This window comes from Antrostomus carolinensis, unplaced genomic scaffold (genome assembly GCF_000700745.2).
Source record: "Antrostomus carolinensis isolate BGI_N321 unplaced genomic scaffold, ASM70074v2 scaffold12052, whole genome shotgun sequence".
NCBI lineage: Eukaryota > Metazoa > Chordata > Aves > Caprimulgiformes > Caprimulgidae > Antrostomus > Antrostomus carolinensis.
The window spans coordinates 13,713-32,040 of record NW_010297637.1 but is presented as its reverse complement, the minus strand read 5'-3'; the positions used below and the strand labels follow the sequence as shown (position 1 = coordinate 32,040).

At 38.6% G+C, this 18,328-nt stretch overlaps 1 protein-coding gene across 1 annotated transcript in view; it reads left to right on the top strand.

Annotated features, from left to right (window-relative positions):
- Window positions 1-18,328, top strand: part of TACC2 (transforming acidic coiled-coil containing protein 2) — a gene marked incomplete at its 3' end in the record, with an annotated part of 39,334 nt that overhangs the window by 8,815 nt on the left and 12,191 nt on the right. The window contains exons 3-10 of the mRNA XM_010162206.2: window positions 3,553-4,873; window positions 8,236-8,271; window positions 9,737-9,797; window positions 10,901-11,108; window positions 14,728-14,789; window positions 15,624-15,739; window positions 16,534-16,705; window positions 18,057-18,197. Of these exons, the coding sequence (XP_010160508.2) occupies window positions 3,553-4,873; window positions 8,236-8,271; window positions 9,737-9,797; window positions 10,901-11,108; window positions 14,728-14,789; window positions 15,624-15,739; window positions 16,534-16,705; window positions 18,057-18,197 (2,117 nt within the window). The remainder of the gene's footprint in view (window positions 1-3,552; window positions 4,874-8,235; window positions 8,272-9,736; window positions 9,798-10,900; window positions 11,109-14,727; window positions 14,790-15,623; window positions 15,740-16,533; window positions 16,706-18,056; window positions 18,198-18,328) is intronic.

The following is an 18,328-nucleotide window of genomic DNA, read 5'->3' as shown; positions in this document are numbered from 1 at the left end:
GAGCAACCTGATCTAGTGGAAGGTGTCCCTGCTGATGGCAGGGGGGTTGGAACTGGATGAGCTTTAAGGTCCCTTCCAACTCTAACCATTCTATGATTCTATGATACCCTACTATTCTTGTGAGACACTGAAGCTTTACTACATCTGAAGCGCTAGCAAAATCTAGGTATTTTATAACATACAAGAAAAAAACCTTCTGTTGTTGACTAGAAAAGTTTCCTGATTTTTTTTCTGGTTCCTTTTTGTTGATATTAACAATAGAAATTTGTTCTGTTTACTAATGCAAGCAGTCTTATAATATCTTTCTAGCAACTTTTGCTTCTACCATAATAGATGAAGATGACATATGAAAATGCCAAGCGTTAGACGTGTCGTGCAGCTCTCATTGAGAGATCTCATCATCTGGATACAAAGAGTTTGGGGTCTTTTGTTGGTTTTGGGATTGATTTTGTTTTTCATACCTTATCCAGGCAAAAATTCTTTGAAATCAGAGAAATTACCTTGTGGAAGAAGCAGAAATTGGACCTTCTTTTTTAATGAATGAAATGAGAGGGTCTTTTTTGGGGATTGCCTGGAGGTTTTTTATGGCAACTTAAGTTTCCCTGCCATCACTCATGTTCTTGGAATGCTTTATAAAACTTAATATCTACCTGTGGGCAACTCTTACCAGTATAAATTACGGGTGACTGTCAGTGCCAATAAAAGGCATAAATCTTATTAAAACTTTGTGCTGCCCTCTCTCTAGAGCGATTCCTTAATTTTCACAATTTGTGTTGTAGGTTGTTCCTTTGTGATCAAATTGCATTTTATTAAAATACTGTAACTAGTAATACTGATTTGCTGAATTCTGTGATGGAGAAGGACAAATGGCACTGCTCTCTGAATAGGATGTTAATGTTCGGAGAGAATGATCTTCATATCTATTTGTAGTAATAAATCCATGTTATTTTTTGGTAGTGAGTACCACTCAGACCTTCCTCTCCAGCATTTCTGCTCTTACTAATACTGAGCCACTTCTGTTGTGATCCTGGAAGAGTCTAACAGCAGCATTTCCGTTCTACCAAAAGCCATGTTTTCAGAGACACTTTCACATATTGTTTCATAAAGAAACAATAAAAATATCACAGTAGTGAGTCGAGCGACATTCTGCAGAAATTTATACTCTAAGTAAAGGGTTTGATTAGGAGGAAGTTGTGAAATAAGCAGTTAAAGAAGATTAAAGCTCAGCACTATGTGGAGCACACCAAATTTGCATGTTGAGCAGCTGGAAAGCCTTGTATGTTCTCTTTGCTGCTGTGATGCATCCCTAACCTCAGCTCTACCACGCCTGTTATTTACAGTCCAAGTCCTGCAGGGCAGTGATTTGGTTTATTTTATTTTATATTTTATTTTAATGCATGTTTGTACTGACTTTGAACAAGGGGCCTCAATCCCGTTGAGGCCTTTGGCGCACACTGGAATGAAAACAACGCATAATTGCAAAAGATTTATTGTTCAGATCCCCCCTTTTATTTCATGCTGACCTACATTTGTACTCTGCTGACATACTAGAGCTGTGCCAGTGTTTATTGTAATGTGTTCCCGTTCAGTGTCTTCCATTCCCATTTCAGTGTAAAATGCACAGATCGGTCTAATACTGGAGTTTTATGGCACTCTGAGTCCCGTTAAGAGAAGTCCCAGTGAAATAAGCACCAGCTCAGCTGGCAAATCAAGTCTAATTAACTCAGCCAGGCTAAAACCAAGCCCAACCCGGTGGAGATTAAGCAGAAAAATAAACTGTCCTGAAGTATTGTCACGTACTACACACACATTCATGTAGCAGAAAAACACATTAAAATATTATTTTAATTGATCTAATTTCCAAAGTCTTAAAAGTGAAACTGTAGCTGTCACTTCTTTGACAGTCCCTGGAAATACATGGTGCCACTCTAAGGTACTGCTTTGGGAAAAGTGTCCAGTGTCCTTAAATCCTTTCTGTCCTCTATATCCACAAATAATAATTCTTTTAATCTCTATGCAGGCATAGAATTTCCTCTGAAACAAAGGAAAAATGGTTTTTTTTCTGTTCTTAATCCATTCATAGCTTCTGACTAAAAGTAATTATTGATTGTCTGTATTGCTTTTATGAACATTAATGAACGTAGCTGGGGAAAATGGGAATTACTTTGCAACACGTGTCAAGATTGGAATGAAAAAGACGTGTAGAAATTTCTCTGAAATCATTTGAGAATGAGAAAAGCATTCATTTTTGCTTGCCTGTTTTTCTTTATATCTGCATAATTAAAAAAAAAAAGACCATATGAAGAATGCTGCTGTGCTCCAATGAAACACTGGAGCTTTTTGCACCATTACGTGTCGGTGAGAGCTCAGAGCAGCTTGAGCTGTGAGCTTGAGGGAGGTTTCCCAGGTCTCTGATACCCTGACTGGGACACACAAACAAGGGCAGCGGTGACTGTTACATTCAGGTTGAGAGAAGTACAATGACAGGAGGAGCAAACCACATTCAGAATTTGTGAAACATTTTAGTCATGAACTTTTATGAACTGGAAGACAGAAAGGACCATCACCCTAATACTTTCCTACCTATATATTTTCTTTTATATAGACATACACTGTATATTTTTTCTACTTTATCAATATAGTTGTTATATCCCAAGTCAAGAGACTTCTAGAAATCTTTTTAGGATTTAATTCAATAAGCAAATCTTTAATTACAATGAAAAACTGCTCAGTTTAATAATTTTAGCATATAATCCTCGCTATAAATTTTCTTTTCTTCAGTTAGAACTACACTTTGAGAAATCTCTTATAAATATTTGTAGGGAGCTTCTAGCAGTCTTTTTTAAGGAAGATTTTCAACTGAACATATTTGTACCATACTCTAATTGACTAATTTTCTTACCTTGACCATAATTTATTTTGTATGAAATTCTCAGTGATTCATGTCTCATCATAAACTTGCAGTTACGAGGTCAAAGAGGAGCGTATTGACTGCTTGAGGCAGAGAGGGAGGAGCAGCATTGATGGGTTGTGGAGAGGAAGCCATGTTCCTCTGGGAAACTGGTAAAAATAGAACATGGGAAACAAAACTTAAGATCATGTAATTGCTGAAGCACCAGTCAGTTTACAGGGAATTTGATGCTGTGACACAATTCTGTGAACTCTATAACAGTAGAAAATGGGTGTAATAAAATTCTTGATATTCAGTTCTTCTGGTATTTGGCATAGTTAGTGTGTTATGGTAATATCCATCTCTCTAAGTGATAATTAGTTTAGAAGAGATGCTCTAGAGGCTATTGTGAATACATATTTTGTGTTTTACTTGCCTTGAATCCTTTTCTGGGAAGAACAAAACTATTTTGTCCCCTAATCTAGTTCAGATATTAGAAATGTCACTGGTGTATACGTCCTTTAATCATCGCTTAGTCCATTTATATGATTTTAACTTTTATTTTTTGTACTTGTAGCGATATTAGACTATAGTAACATTTATTAAGCTCCAGTTTTAAAAATGTGTCTAAAATTCACAGAGTTTTCTGTTTGTTCCCACAGGATTATGTTCAGAAACTGTACCCGTAACTGATGTGTCACACAGTGAATCAGTTGAAGAAAGCCCTTTCCGTCCCCCTTCCCATTCTTTTTCCACTGTCTTCGATGAGGACAAGCCAATAGCCAGCAGTGGAACTTACAACTTGGACTTTGACAACATTGAGTTGATTGATTCTCTCCATGCCTTAGGACCGACCTCTCCAGAATCGAAGAATTGTGATCCCAAAGCGAATGTTCGAAGAAAATCTACCGATTCAGTCCCAGTTTCTAAATCTACATTGTCTCGATCTCTTAGCTTGCAAGCAAGTGATTTTGATGGAGTATCTTATCTTGGCAATAGTGAGACATTAGCACCGGCAGCAGATGTGTACAGTACTGGTTCAAGTAGTGCTTCTAGTACCCTTAAGAGAACAAAGAAATCCAGACCAGCTTCTGTAAAAAAGAAGCAGTCAGCAAAAAAACCTCTGGATGCTCCACCGGTGAAGGAAACACCACAAGAACCATCTGATCTTGACCAAGCAGCTGGTGCCACAGGTGAGGATAAACCAGTATCTGAAGCAAAGGCTGACTCAGTAAAGCCCGAATGTACTGAACCTTCTAAACTCTCTGCTGAGAAACAGGAGGCCCCACCTGTGCCTGAAGGATCCTACCCTTTGGATCCAGACAGTTTTGAAGGCATTAGTGCATTTAGCACTGGAGGCAGCAAAGTACAAAACTCTCCCCCTGCCAATAAGAAAACACTACCTCTTACAACGGCACCAGAGGCTGTGGAGGTGACTCCGTCTGACACTGGAGGACAAGAAGATCCTCCAGTCAAAGGCCTTGCGGTGAGGTTGGAGTTCGATTATTCTGAAGAAAAAGGGGTGAGTGAAGACCAGCAAGAGAGTACTACTCCTCCCAAAAAAGCAGGTAAAAAGCCTGGTGCTAAAATGCCACTACGGAGGCCAAAGGCTAAAAAGTCAGCGGAAAAGCTTGACAATGCTCCAACCACACCGACCAAGTCGCCCGCTGATCCAAACGAAATCCCTATCACAAAAGGCTCTTACACTTTTGATATTGACAAGTGGGATGATCCCAATTTTAACCCGTTTTCATCTAGTACAAAAATGCAAGAATCACCCAAACTGCCTCAACAGACGTACAGTTTTGAGCCAGACATGTGTGAGGACTCTATTGACCCTTTCAAGTCTTCTTCTAAGATAGCCAGCTCACCCTCTAAATCTCCAGCTTCCTTTGAGATACCAGCCAGTGCCAACGAAACAAACGGAACTGAAGGAGACAACTTGAATAAACCTGCAAAAAAGAAGAAGACACCACTAAAAACGTAAGTTAAAGGGCACAGATGTTTCTAGATTGGAAGCAGCACATTCCTACCCCTTAGCACAGTTACATGCAGTTTATATTTGAATAGAGAAAGGAAGATGCCGTTGAGTGTTGGTAGCCACACAACTGGACTCATGCTGGGGTTCTGTATGTGTTCTCCCTCAACCTGTTTCCTCAGTAGCTTGATGTTGCCAGACTGAAGGGGGTAACCAAGGCTAAATCAGGACAGATTAGACCACTGGACTGGCAATTGGATTTTTGAAGTTTTAGGTCTCAGGGAAGCTTTGAATCTGATTAAGTCCAAATTTTATCAGTTTTGTGCCCAACTTTCCATGACCTCATCTTGGGAATTTGATACTGTTTAAGCTGATGGAAGTATTCACACCAGTAAAGACTATTGTGAGTCATCAGTTTTGAGAATGGGATGTGAAATAGTAAGGCAGCGACAAATCTCTTGTTGCACACAGCAGGAACATGGTTTTATCTAGTGACTTACGCTGTTTAAAAGAAAATAACCTGAAACAGAAGAGTGCAGTACTGAAATATATATTTTTAAATACAGGACTAAAAAATGTGAAAAATTTCCTTTCTGTGAAAAAGCTTACAGTTCTGCAGAAGGGTTTAAATCTCCTAGACTGCTACATGTTAGGAAAATCTCCAGCTTTTAGACACAGCTGCCAAATTGCAGGATAAATTTTCTAGTTTGTTGTATTTAGCTATTTGGTTAATGATTCCAATGCCTAGTTGCACTGATTCCATGGTTAACTTGCTGGTGGTGCATGTTATCTTACCCGTTCAGACATGGTTATTTTGAGTTGGTAATCAGTAAGTGTGTATATTTCATTTATCTGAAATGGATAGCCTGTGTCTTTGCCTATGAGGAAGTATCTCACTGCATGTCCCTTTAAGATTTCAATGTTTCAACTAACAAAAATGTGACTTAAAATTTCAAAAGCCTGACAATATGAACATAATGTGGTTAATGTAAAGCAGTACAAAAATGACCTTTATGGAGTGAGGTGGAGGTTGTTCCGTTTTTTTCTGAGCAGCCTGCTACCCTCTAGATGTCTAATTCACGTCCCTTGCCAAATTTGAGGAAACTTATGGCATTTTTTATTTTTACGGGCATTTCTGACTTATGAAAATTATAGACCACTGTATACATTGAGTTGAGACTGAGTTGTTCTGATGTTGCTTTGTTTTGAAGTATGCCTGAAATTTCAGGGAAATTAACATGAGAGTTAAGATGCATCTAAGCTGACACAGTTTCCCAGCCTGCGGTCCCAACTGGTTTTGTCCAAAACAAGAAGTCTGACTGCAAGAGAGGAACAATTTGAATCTTACTGAGGAAATGCAGAGGGAGAGATGGGAATTTTAATATCACCAGATCCTGAAGTCTGTTATTTCCAGCCAACCAGAGTCTCCTTGTGTCTTCCAGTAGCTGCAGTGGAGTTGACAGACCCCCAGTATAAATCTCTTGGGTCTACCCATCTGCTTTGAATATCAAAATCAATTCCAAATTGTTAATTTAGGGGTAATATGAGTTTACAAAGAGTTTACTAAATCACATCCATCCATGGGAATATCAATCACAAGGAGGCCCTGTCCTACAGTCACAAAGCTCACTGCTCTCTTTATCGTGGTGGAAGAAGAGAAACTATCCTGGAGCAGAGCTTACAGGTTCTGGGGTCAGGTTTGCAGGGATTCCCAAGCCTGGGACTGCTTTCACTGCGTTGTGTTAAGTGTCTGTTCACTACAGCCCCGTAACCCACTTTTGCTAGTGGTTTCTAACAAAGAAGAGGATCTGCATATTAATACACCGTGCAGCCTGGAGCCACCATGCTTCCTAGAAGAAAATTATCCCAAGGCTTGTTGGGCCATGCTGAGGGAAGCAGTGGCTCTATTTTGTCTTTGGCTGTCTCTAGCCTGTCCTCTCCACAAACAGGGCCCTCTGCATGACTCCTCAATGGGGTCCAGTGCTGGAGAACCCCTGGCCAGGCAGGGAAATGGGATATAGGACCCTTCTTGGTGCTGCTGTCTTGGTGGGAGGGGACAGAGAAGCCAGTGTAAGATGCTTCAGCTGCAAGGTGTTGAAAGGAGGGTGTTTGAATTAGGAAACGATACTGTAATATACCAGGACTTGTAAATCTGAAATAATGGCTAATTTTGCAAAGCCAGGAGGTTTTTTATTAGCACTGTTTTGAGGGGTGCAAAAATACACCCGTGTGGACCAGTTTGAAAATGTGTTCCTTATACTGAAAGACAGAGATTTCTAGATTAGTTTATGGGAGGTGAAGAAGCCAGGTGTGAGTTTAAGCGATTGCTAAGCCTGTACTTTGAAACTGTGCCATGTGCTAGGTCTTGCCTGTGTTAAATCAATAAAAATAATCAGGTTTGATTCTGGAATGAAACCTGCAGCAGTCTAAGCATTAACCTCCATGTGAAGAGTGAGATTTTTAGAAGATATCAGCTCAACGCAAATTATTCTCTCTATACCTAAGTCCTGAGCTGTTCTGAGTTAGATCATCTTGCTCAGATGACACTGAGCAAAGAGCAGCTGATGCCTCGCGAGTTCCTGCTTATAGTGATGAATAAAAATAGATGGCTTGTATAGACAGTGCTCTTGAAGCTGTTGGATGATCTGAGGCTGTGCTCAGAAATGCAAGGTGCCAGCTTTCAAGTGCTTTGCAAGCGAGAACAACCAAGCAGAAGCTGCCAAGCTTATAAGTAGATGAAAACTTTTCTTAGCCTTAATTGTTTGTCAAGTTTGCTTCTGGTTTTGGGGTGATCAATTTGTTCAATCAGAACACAAAGTTAGGTTTCAGTGAAAGGCAAAATAGATGAGATTTAAAGACGTCATTTTCTTTCTTCACTTCAGTAAATGATTTGAAATGGTCAAGTAGCTTTTTCTGTTCTGTCATTACAAATCAGCAGACGTGAAGAAACCTTGCGTGACTGTGCTCTTTCCTTAGCTTAGCTGCCATTCAAGAGCAGTTTTACATCCCATGTAATAACAAATACTGCATTTTGAAAAGAAAGCAGGTGGTTACCATCAGTGAAGGCAAGGATGCTTAGTATGGTGCTAGGAACTTACCTTGGAGGCCTCAGCTCTGAAATGTGTCTTGTAAGATGAAAGCATGTCGAAAGTATAACACTGAATTTGAAAATATTAATGGACTTGATGAATATTTCTTTTCCTCCCCATGTATTTCACAATAAAAAGTAGGTGTTAAGATTATACAGGTAGAAAATGTGCATGATCAGATTGCCTTAACACATTAACATTAACAGAGTATTTGTAGGTTTATCTTTTTTGTCAGTTCCTTCTGTCTGTCTCTCTTTTCTTTGTCTTATTTGTCTTAGGATGGTAGAAGATGTGATGTCTGTATGTTCTCTGTTGTAAGTAATTCTAAGCTAACAATGCAAGTTTCTGCTTTGATTTATGGGCTTTTTAATTTTACTCATTTATTTTGCAGCATGATCAGTTATTCTCCAGCATGAAGCTTTTCTGTTAACTATTTCACTTCACTGGCACATATGAAAGCTATTTTAAGTAAGATGCCTTGCTGTGAATGAGTTTGAGAAATCTATTTCCTCATTATCTGTTTGCCTATCAAAGAAGATCCTCTTTTAAAAACTATATAGATTTTGTATCCTTGAGCTAAAATATGAACATTTTATTTCTACCACTGTACAACAACATTGTACAATCAGTTTTTCATAAATACTGCACAAAGTGTTTCTCCTTCTTAAAGGAATATGTTATCCTAATTACTTCTAGCACCATAACTCGGTAATTACTAGCATTGAACACACTGATATTCAGCTGTCCAATTTATTTTCCCCTTTAGACGTGGTATTGATTTACCCTCTACCGATTGAAACCCACCATTATAATTTCTAGTGTTGATCTTGCCATTCATTGATCAGGGATGAGCTGATGGGCATTAATTTTTGCTAGTGCATCTCAGTTCAAACATTAAATCTTTATTGACAAGTTTAGTATGATATTTTTCTCCCTCTTCTAGTTAGTGTTTGAATAACTGGCAATATGCATCAAGAGAACAGGTGGTTGATTGGTTTATTTCCTGGTTAGAAATATTTTTAAGCAATTGTGAATAAACATAAAAGCAACATTCATAGTTAATACACCAAGACATGATGTTTATTCTTCATTTTTCTTGCCTGATTGAAGCGTATGGGATTTTGAAGGGCTACAGTGTCCGTGCTCCCAGAGCTGTCAGGGGAACTGGAAGCAGGATTGCCATATTTCTTACTGTATTTGTTTGAAAGAGGGAGGGAATCTGTTGTGCACATTTGTAAAGATAGAGCTTTGTTCTGGCATCTTGGGAACAGCATCTGCCTCAACCGTTTTAATGTAGTCCATCCAAAGCAGACCAATTTTTTTTCTCAATGATTTATGGGGTCATTGAAGCTTACAGCCCAAGTTTATCACATTTTTAATTCTCATTTAAAGATGTGTTTTAGACCTAATTTTCAGATGGGAAACTGGAGCAGACAGAAGCTAAATAATTTGCTTAAGGCCACTGAGGATGTCTGTGGTGGAGCAGGGATTTGAATTACAATCGAGCAGCAACTCTGTTCTGTAAATGTGTCAGTAGTTGGCAAGAAAAATATGGCAGTCCTGCTTTTCTCAGCTTTTGGGGAATTGAGGCCTGTTCCAAGTGCATGACAAGTATATGTGCCTATGGCATGTTTCTCTGTGGTGCTGCTGCCTGATGGATGGGATTTTCAAGCAGAAGGGTTGTCAGAGGTTGCATTGTCTGTGGCTGTCTCTTGCTAGTGTGAAATGACCCAATTCTTGCTTGTATTCCCATATTAACTGTTTTAACTTTATTTTCAGTGATACATTTAGGGTGAAAAAATCACCAAAAAGATCCCCACTATCTGATCCTCCCTCTCAGGTAAAGTGTTGCCTTATTTTGATGCATCTAATTTGTGTTCTTGTAGGGGCAAAACCGAGAAATTAGATTTATTTAATTGTAGAATTGTACATTTAATAATAGGAGAGGCTATTGTAAAGAATATAAGCATATCGGTGCTCAAATATAGCACGCTGAGCTATAATCATAAGGTGTTAAGCTTCTGGTCTCTAGAAACATGTATACAATGTATATTAGAGCTAGTATTTGCTCTGGGAATTCCAGTTAGTGTATTAGCTCATGTATTTTGAACAGTCCTGTGTTACAGTTGAGTGACAATATGAATAAATATCTTCAATCAGTTGTCTGAAAAACTAGATGTAACTATCCACCCTGGAATTTTTAGATTAGAATGTAAGAAACTAAATGCATCAAGCTAGTGGGCCAGAAGGGAAACAGAAATAAAACAAGTGGTCTGATCTACCAGGAACATGTGTTTGGATGGTTTTATTCCTTGTTGTAAACTGCTGGCAGGTGGTTTTCTTGGAAGAGAAGTTAACAAAAGCTGTTCTGCTTACAAAGGCCTAAGTGCTTTGATGTGGCACAGCTCCTTCCATGCTGCTATTCGTCTTCCTGTTATCCATCTTACCCTTTTATTTATGCTGCTTGACAGAAGTGAAGAAAGAGTTCATGACCTCACAGACTGATGAAGGCTTGCTCCCATGAAGGAAGCCTAAAAAGTCAGTTTTGGTAGTCAAAGACTTCAGTTGTGGCTGATGTGTGCCACTTATGTCAAGTGCCTGACATTTAAATGGCTCTGGATTCTCTTTCTTCCTTGTTATCAGGGTGGCTTTGCAATGCGAGTGTTTATCATCAAAGAGTTTAGTTATACTGGGAAAACTTGCTGCTAGTAGAGTTCTAAATGAAGTGCTTTTAATTAAGTATTTTATACAGAGCTGCAGTAAAGAGTATGGGATGAAAAAGATGACTGTGGCCATGCAGAGGAATTTAAGGAGTTGACTATTCAACATGCATGGCAGGGGGGTTGGAACTAGATGATCTTTAAGGTCCCTTCCAACCCAAACCATTCTATGATTCTATATCAATGAAAGATAATGGAATTAATTGGTGCTTATTTTCTGCAGGATCCCACTCCACTGCCTACTCCAGAAACACCTCCTGTCATATCCACGGTGGTTCATGCGACAGATGAGGAGAAACTGGCATCTTCGGTGACCAGTCAGAAATGGACCTGCATGACTGTGGACCTGAACACGGATAAACAGGATTACCCCCAACCATCTGATCTGTCTACATTTGTTAATGAGACTAAATTCAGCTCTCCTACAGAGGGTATGCTTTATAATGGACTGTCTGCATCCAGCTAATGTCATATTTATTGAGAGGGGGTTTGGATAATTATGGACACACTGTTCTTCTGTCCATGCTGCCTGTTCCCTCTGTGCCTTGATGGGAGACTGGGGCCTGATACAGCTCTTGGTTAGTGCTCTTGGATCCAGAGTCACTGAACTACTGATTTCCTGAGCCTGTTCCTCTAACCCGAAAGGAAGAAGGTCCCAAGTTAAAATTTTGCTCCAAGTTTGGGTATTACATTAAGACCATTAACATGCCATCTCTCTTCCCGGTTCCTATGACCCAGGTATCTTTGTGCATAGAATTTTCTCGGATATTCCCTGCGTAAGATGGTTGCCATTCACGTGCCAGATAAAACTTCCTTCTAGATAAGCTCACTAAAATTTTTCCTGTCGTGCCTTCCTGTAAGCAGTTCTGAGCTAAAGCTGGGAGTTTCTTTTAAGAAAAGTGTCACTCCAGGTCTGTGAAATGTGGAAGAGATTGAATTTAGAAAATTTGTGTGTGGCCTTCCTTGGAATTACCAGAGGGGATACTGCTTTGCAACATCTGCTCCAAGGGCAGATTATCAGCTTTGTGAGTGAGAAGAATATATGAGTTTAACTTGGCTTAAACTTTTTCTTCTTGATCAGAATTTATTTTTTTTCCCTAACCTTTCAGCCCATGTCCCAGCCTACAATTAAAGCTACTTTCTGCTGTTTTAGATTGAGTCTAAGGAGTTTTTGCCTAGATAAGAACTGCTAAGCTTTTAGGTCAAATGTGTTTGACATTAAAAGGCATAAATAATCACAGTGGGTTTGATGGGACTGTGTGTGTTCATATGCACGTGCTTATATGTTTGTGTAGCCTAGGCTTTTTGGAAATCTTTTGAGTCTTCTATGCAGATAAGTATTTCAGTCTGGATAAATCTATTTGGCTTTATTCTCAGATTATAAATTTTAGATATCACCTTCATTTCATTTGTATTAAAAAAAATAATTAAGGAAATATTTTTTTAGAAAATAAACTCCCCAAATCTGGGAAAATGTAAATTATATGGAAGGAAATGGAACAAAAGAATAGTGAGAGATACTCTCTAAGCAATCATTTTAGCTATCAAAGTGGGTAGAAGAAAGTGAGCAAAGCTTCTAATTAAATGCTAATTGTCTTGTCTCATGTGCACTGCACGGTATAGTCAGAGTTTCAGATTACATGCTAATTATAATCAACAATGCTTCCGCTTTTCAGATCTCTTAAAAATAATAATTTTTTTCCCTTGACAGTCTTATTCCTGCAGCATTGAGCAACTTTTTAGTAATTCCAGGGCTATTTTATCAGTGTGGATATTTTTAGCCTTCCCAGATACTAGTATTGAGTGTTATCCTGTAACCTAACACAGCTTTTGTACAGATACAGCCCAACTACTGAGTCAGCCGGTACATCCAGCTCTCGTCTGTGGCATGAGCTGCTTCTCACTGCTGCCATTTTCGTGTTGCACAGACCAGAAATAAGCAGTGATTGTTAGCAGAAAATTCTGATGTAATCTTGCAGCTATTTGTGGGAGGAGTTGGAGGACATCACTTAGTAAGTCTGTCATATGGTTAATAAGATAATTAACTTATTTATTGGGATATCCTGGGCATTTGTAGATTTTTAATGTATAGAGATAACCAGAGCCTAAGATTTTGGAGGGGAAATGATGTCTTAGAGGAGATACCTAGGAGAGCAGATAGTGTCTAATTGTGCTGGAAACTTCTGAGAGCAATGAGATGAAACAAACTTTATATAGCAAGCCACGTTATTCCTTTTGTTTCTCGTTGATCTAGTTGAATTGTTTCCATCTGTGTTCTGCCTTTTTTTTTTTTTTTTTTTTTAATTAGTAAAGTTAAATCTGTGTTGTCCTAAAAGTCAGTTTGGATTGCCATTGCAAAGCTGCTAGCAGCCCTGCAGGCAGATGGGAGATCACTGCTGACTGTGCCAGCAGAGGACAGTACCGGTACATCTCCCGTATGCTCACTCCCTGATTGCTCTCTGGGCTCCTAAAGCTGCCCCATAAACATTGCTGATGCACCTCACTGGGCTGTGTGTAGATAAATGAAATGCAGAAACTCAACACTGGATGCTCTTATTCGGTATTTCATGCTTTTTCCTGCAATGCTGCATCCAGGAGGTGGTTTGAATTGCATCGTTTCAGTTTTGGTTTTGCTTTCACTAGGAAGAAGCTTGTATCTGATACCAGGAGGGTCCAACTTGTCTGACTCTCTATTACCATTAAAAACATACAGTGCCAGGAATTTAAATGTGAAGAGTTTGCTATTACAGCATTCTCTCCACTTAAACATTTTACTATTAATATCTCCCACATGTCAGGTACTGACTTAGTGGTTGTTTGACAAAATACATAGACCTGTGGAACTATCGTGCTTGCACTCTAAGGTGCTCTTTATTATTAATAAACAAATAAATAAATAAAGCATTGTAAACTTACATTGCACCCTTTGAAACTTTTCTTTTTGATAAAGCAGGTGAGATAATATCTTTAGGGGTAATTTGATTTTAAAGAACAAACACTTCAATGTTGGTTACCACCTTCCTGATACAAGCCCTACTTTTCAAAAGCTGTTCAAATCTGCCACAGAATTTTAGCGCATACTTTTATTGTAATGTAAATGTTAGTGTGCCATTCATTAGGGCTTACCTATGATGGAAATGAAATTATATAATTGGTTTATTCAATTACCTCATGGAAACAGAGTAAATTACATCATTAGGACAAATTAATTATGTTTTCAATTTTTAAATTAAGATGTCACTGAACAAAGTCTTTGCTTTTATTTGGATGCAGGAAGGCATGCTCTTTTTTCCACTTTCCTGTGTTTTATCTGTCTGCCTCTATATCAGCTACTGGGTGACCATGGATTGGAAAGAATTGCTAGTTATTCTCTCCAGCGTAACTGGGAGATTGGAAGTAGAGAAGCAGTAAAGATTTGCATTTTTATTAGGGTTTAGGTTAAGGGTTCTTTGTAAATCTTCCTGCCTTAGGCTTTTCTTCTGAAACTAAAATGTGAAAACAGCCCAGTAAGCTGGGCTCTTGTCTCACCCCTTGTTCAATGAGCATACAGGTATTTTATGTATGTTTTTATCTTAAGTGCTGCCACAGTAGTCTTTAATGAAAAATTTTGTGATAAACATTAAGAAATAGAAATTAATTCATTTCTCAACAGCTTTTGAAATGTTTTTGCTTTCATTAAAGGAAACTGATATCAGCATTACCAATTACTGAAAAATGTGTTTTCGGTGATAACATGATAGAGGGAAGTTTTCTGTGCTCTGAAACTTTCTTAATATTTTGGCCCCTGGAGCAGAATCTTCAGCAAATGGATAAAGCTGAAATTTTTCATGCAAATGAATTTGCCTGAAATGTGTCATAGGTTCACTGTTGAACGTCAGTGAAAATCAATGCACCTTCTGCTTTCTCTCTGTATATTCTATTTTTTAATACCTCATAGAAAAGTATTGAGCAGAATGGGAGCAGCTCTTGTAAATGAGAGGTGATCTCATTTACTGCTGCGAAAATCCTTTCATGATGTGTTTAATGGCTCTTTTTTTGGTTTTGTTGCAGAACTGGAATATGGCAACTCATATGAAATAGAATATATGGAGAAAATAGGCTCCTCTGTGCCTGTAAGTTCTCACTTCCATTTCCATTCATTTGCATTCCCTTGTCATAATATGCTATCCTGATAATGCCATCAGCCTCACTACCCCTTAAATTAATTATAATGTGCCTGCAGCAGATTTGCAAAACCAGTTCCTTTAAACTGGCATAACTGGGGTAAATTGCACATGCAATATTGTTGTCCTATATCCTGTAAAGCTTGTTCCATTTTATTGTTTTATTTTTAAGCTAACATCATAGTAGTTCTTTCTAGAGACTACAAGCACATCAGTATTTCCAGCAGTGTAGAGTACAGAGCTGTCCACACCAGCTGTTAAACTGTTTTAAGAAACTGGGAGTAAAACTTTTAAGAAGATGGAGGGAATCAGGAGAGACTAGAGAATGAATGTGAAATGTGGAATGCAGTACTGGACGTTACCAGTTGTTTCTCCTTATTTCTATTTAATTCATGGATTTGATAGCTTGACTAGACCTAGTGGGGGTTTATCCACAGGGAAAGTTAGAAAAATCAAGCATATATGTCAGATGCTTAAACTGATGAGAAGTTTCAATGAATATTTTAGTAACACCTTCAGTCAAGGGATGCCTCCTGCCTGACAGGACCAGAAATCTGATTAACCCCAAAGTGGGAGAAGAAGAGTGAACTGTTTAGGTTTTGTTCTTCAATGTTTTCTTCCTCAAAGGGATCATCTGGGTGTCAGTTAGCATGGACTATATTACAGTCTTATATTATTAGTTGTCTGTTGAGTCATTTGGTCACTTAAGGTTTCAGTGACGTGGATCAGCTTTAATGGAGAACTGCTGAGTTGCTTAACAAGTCTTTCTTTTCCTGTTGCCAGCAGGATGATAGCACCCTGAAGAAACAATCTTTATACCTAATGTTTGATGCACAGCAGGAGAGCCCAGTCAAATCGCCTCCCATCAGACTGTCTGATTCCACAACACCATGCTCAGGGTATGTCACTGCAAACAAACTCAGTAATGAAAAAGGATGTCAGGGAAATGGGTTAATACCATAGCACATACACAGGCAATTTTTCCTCTCTCTGCCTCTGTGTTGCAGAGTTGTTTGTGTAAAAATAGATTCCCATCTGTGTACACATATGATAGAGAATAGAGGGCAAAGTTCCAGAAGCTTTATAATGGGAAGGAATAAGGACATATATCTTTGCTGCATATTCTTACTAAATAGTCACAGTGGCATCTGTTTTTCACGAGACAATGGCTTCCTACTTACAGGTTTTTTTCTCAGATACTGAGGTCATTTTCATGTCAATCTAGAAATCTCTTAATTGCAACTTTTCACTTGGCCTTTCCTAAATATATTTTCTAAACAAGGAGTCTAGTTCCTAAGAACAGGATTCAGGGGTTGTATTTACTTCCAGAAATTTGCTTGTTAAGGGCATCTGTTCTTGTTAGTAGAAGTTGTTTGTTGGGAAGAGATGTAGGTCACAATGAGAAAGGGGTGAAAAGGCAAGTGAGAAATATTTAAGGACTCTGCATAACATCTCTGATAAAACTGGATTTATTTAGATGACTCCAGTGCATTGCTTTGAAAGGCTATGGCAAAGTGTCATGAGATATAATCACGCAAAGTTGAGTTGAAACAATGTGTGTGTGTGTGTGTATATACACACACACACATGCACATGCAAAAATAATGAAGAGGACTTGCTTGGTTGTTACCAGAAGCAGTATTGTAAGGGACTTGTGCTCCACACTGAAAGCATGTACACAATCTTTTTCTAGGTCAAGTTTTGAAGACCCTGAATCCCAGCAATCCTCTGGAATGAAAATACAACATCCAGCTTCCCGAGTCCTAGCCGCCAGCCAAGAGGCACACTTACAGTCACCTGACAAGTCAAAGCAGAAAGACCTGGAGCCCATGACCCTAGGAACAACTCCAGAGGCTATTGAAATAGTAAGTAATTTATGATAAGAGTTTGGGAATCATTTTCTTGCAGAGATTTCTCGTGTCATATAAGAGGTAGCAAAAGTGGATCTCCAGAGTAGAGTGAAACTCAACCTGATACTTAAACATCGTGGTAGCAGCATGTGGTAGGACCCAAATGAGGGAGGTAGGTTGATGGAACTGGTGGAATTCAGAAGAATTTTCTGAAACCTTACCATAGCTTAATATGTTCTTTTGATAACATAATCAAAGTTGATACTTAGAAGTGCTATCTTTCTCACACAGGCCTTTTGACAGTGTGCTTTAACCCAATATTTGAAGAAACATTTCATGTAAAAAATAGTGTTTGATTTAAACAGGGAGACACGATTTGTTCTGTTGCACATACTGTGAAATTTCAATATTTTGTTGGAAAAGAACAGGTGCTCTTTCACATTTTTGTATAAACTGTTAACTGTATTGTTGTTATCTGTAAAAATCTGGTTTTTGATCATTAGAACTCATTCCAGCTTCCAGTTAAGCCACTTTTTTCAGTGGCTTCTCTGGGTTGGATTTGAATTAGTGGTGAGCCCTTTCTTGCTTCCAGCCTGTGCTGCATACAGGTGTAAGAGCTTTGGTTCGTTCTCAGATTCATGAAGATTCCCTCAAGGTCTCCACTTTTCCAGGCAAACTTGTTTCAAAAATGCCTACAGCACTAGGCATGCTAAACTATATGATAATGTATTTACTGAGGAGTGAAAATAAGAAGCAGCTCACTTTAATGATGTACTTAATTTATATTAATGATGCTGTTGGTACCATCTCAGAAAATATTTTTTATGAGCTTGAATACTTTTCTCACTGTAGGGAGTCTTGGGTACTCAACTACCAAAGGTCTTGTTTTTGTCACTAATTCTGTCCACCCTCATATTGCGTATTTATTCTCATCATGTTGTAATTGTGAGCATGACTTAGTTTATCCCCAGTAAGCAGCAAAAGACTTTGTAAAGACAGCAAAAAGAGTCTTGTTGAGGTTCCCCTCAGTTCTGGTGCTCTTCAAAGCTTTTGGACTGCCTTAGAGAAGCCTGAACTGATCATAAGCTATTGTATGAACAAAACCTATGGTAACTGTTTGAAAGTGTTAGAGGTCCTAATATTACTTACTGTATGGAAGTCTTGGAAAGTTTGGTCAGCTTTTAAATTAGGAAGAATTGTTCTTGATGTTTGTCTGTTACACCTATGAATAGTGTATTCAAAAGTAATCTTCAGTGGGGCATGAAATCCCTAGGAATTGAAATTTTGCAGACATGTATGTTGCTTTTGGCCTGAACTACTTGAGCAAGATTCCTGTTGCTTATTCTATATCCTACTTACCCTTCAGACATCTCCTGAAGACTCCTTTGTCTCTGCTGATGCTCTTCTCAATAGGATATCTAAGAAAACCTCAATATGTGATCAGCCTGAATATCTAGATCCTGACTTAGCAGAAAAGAACCCCCCAGTATTTGCTCAGAAACTTCAGGTTTGTAGCAGAAATATAAATGTTGCTTTTCTTTAAGTTTGTCTATACACAGATGGAGGAATGCTTTCCCTCATCTGAAAGGGGTGGAGGGAGGCTTGGAGGGGAGGTGGGAAAGAAGCAAAGTAATGCTT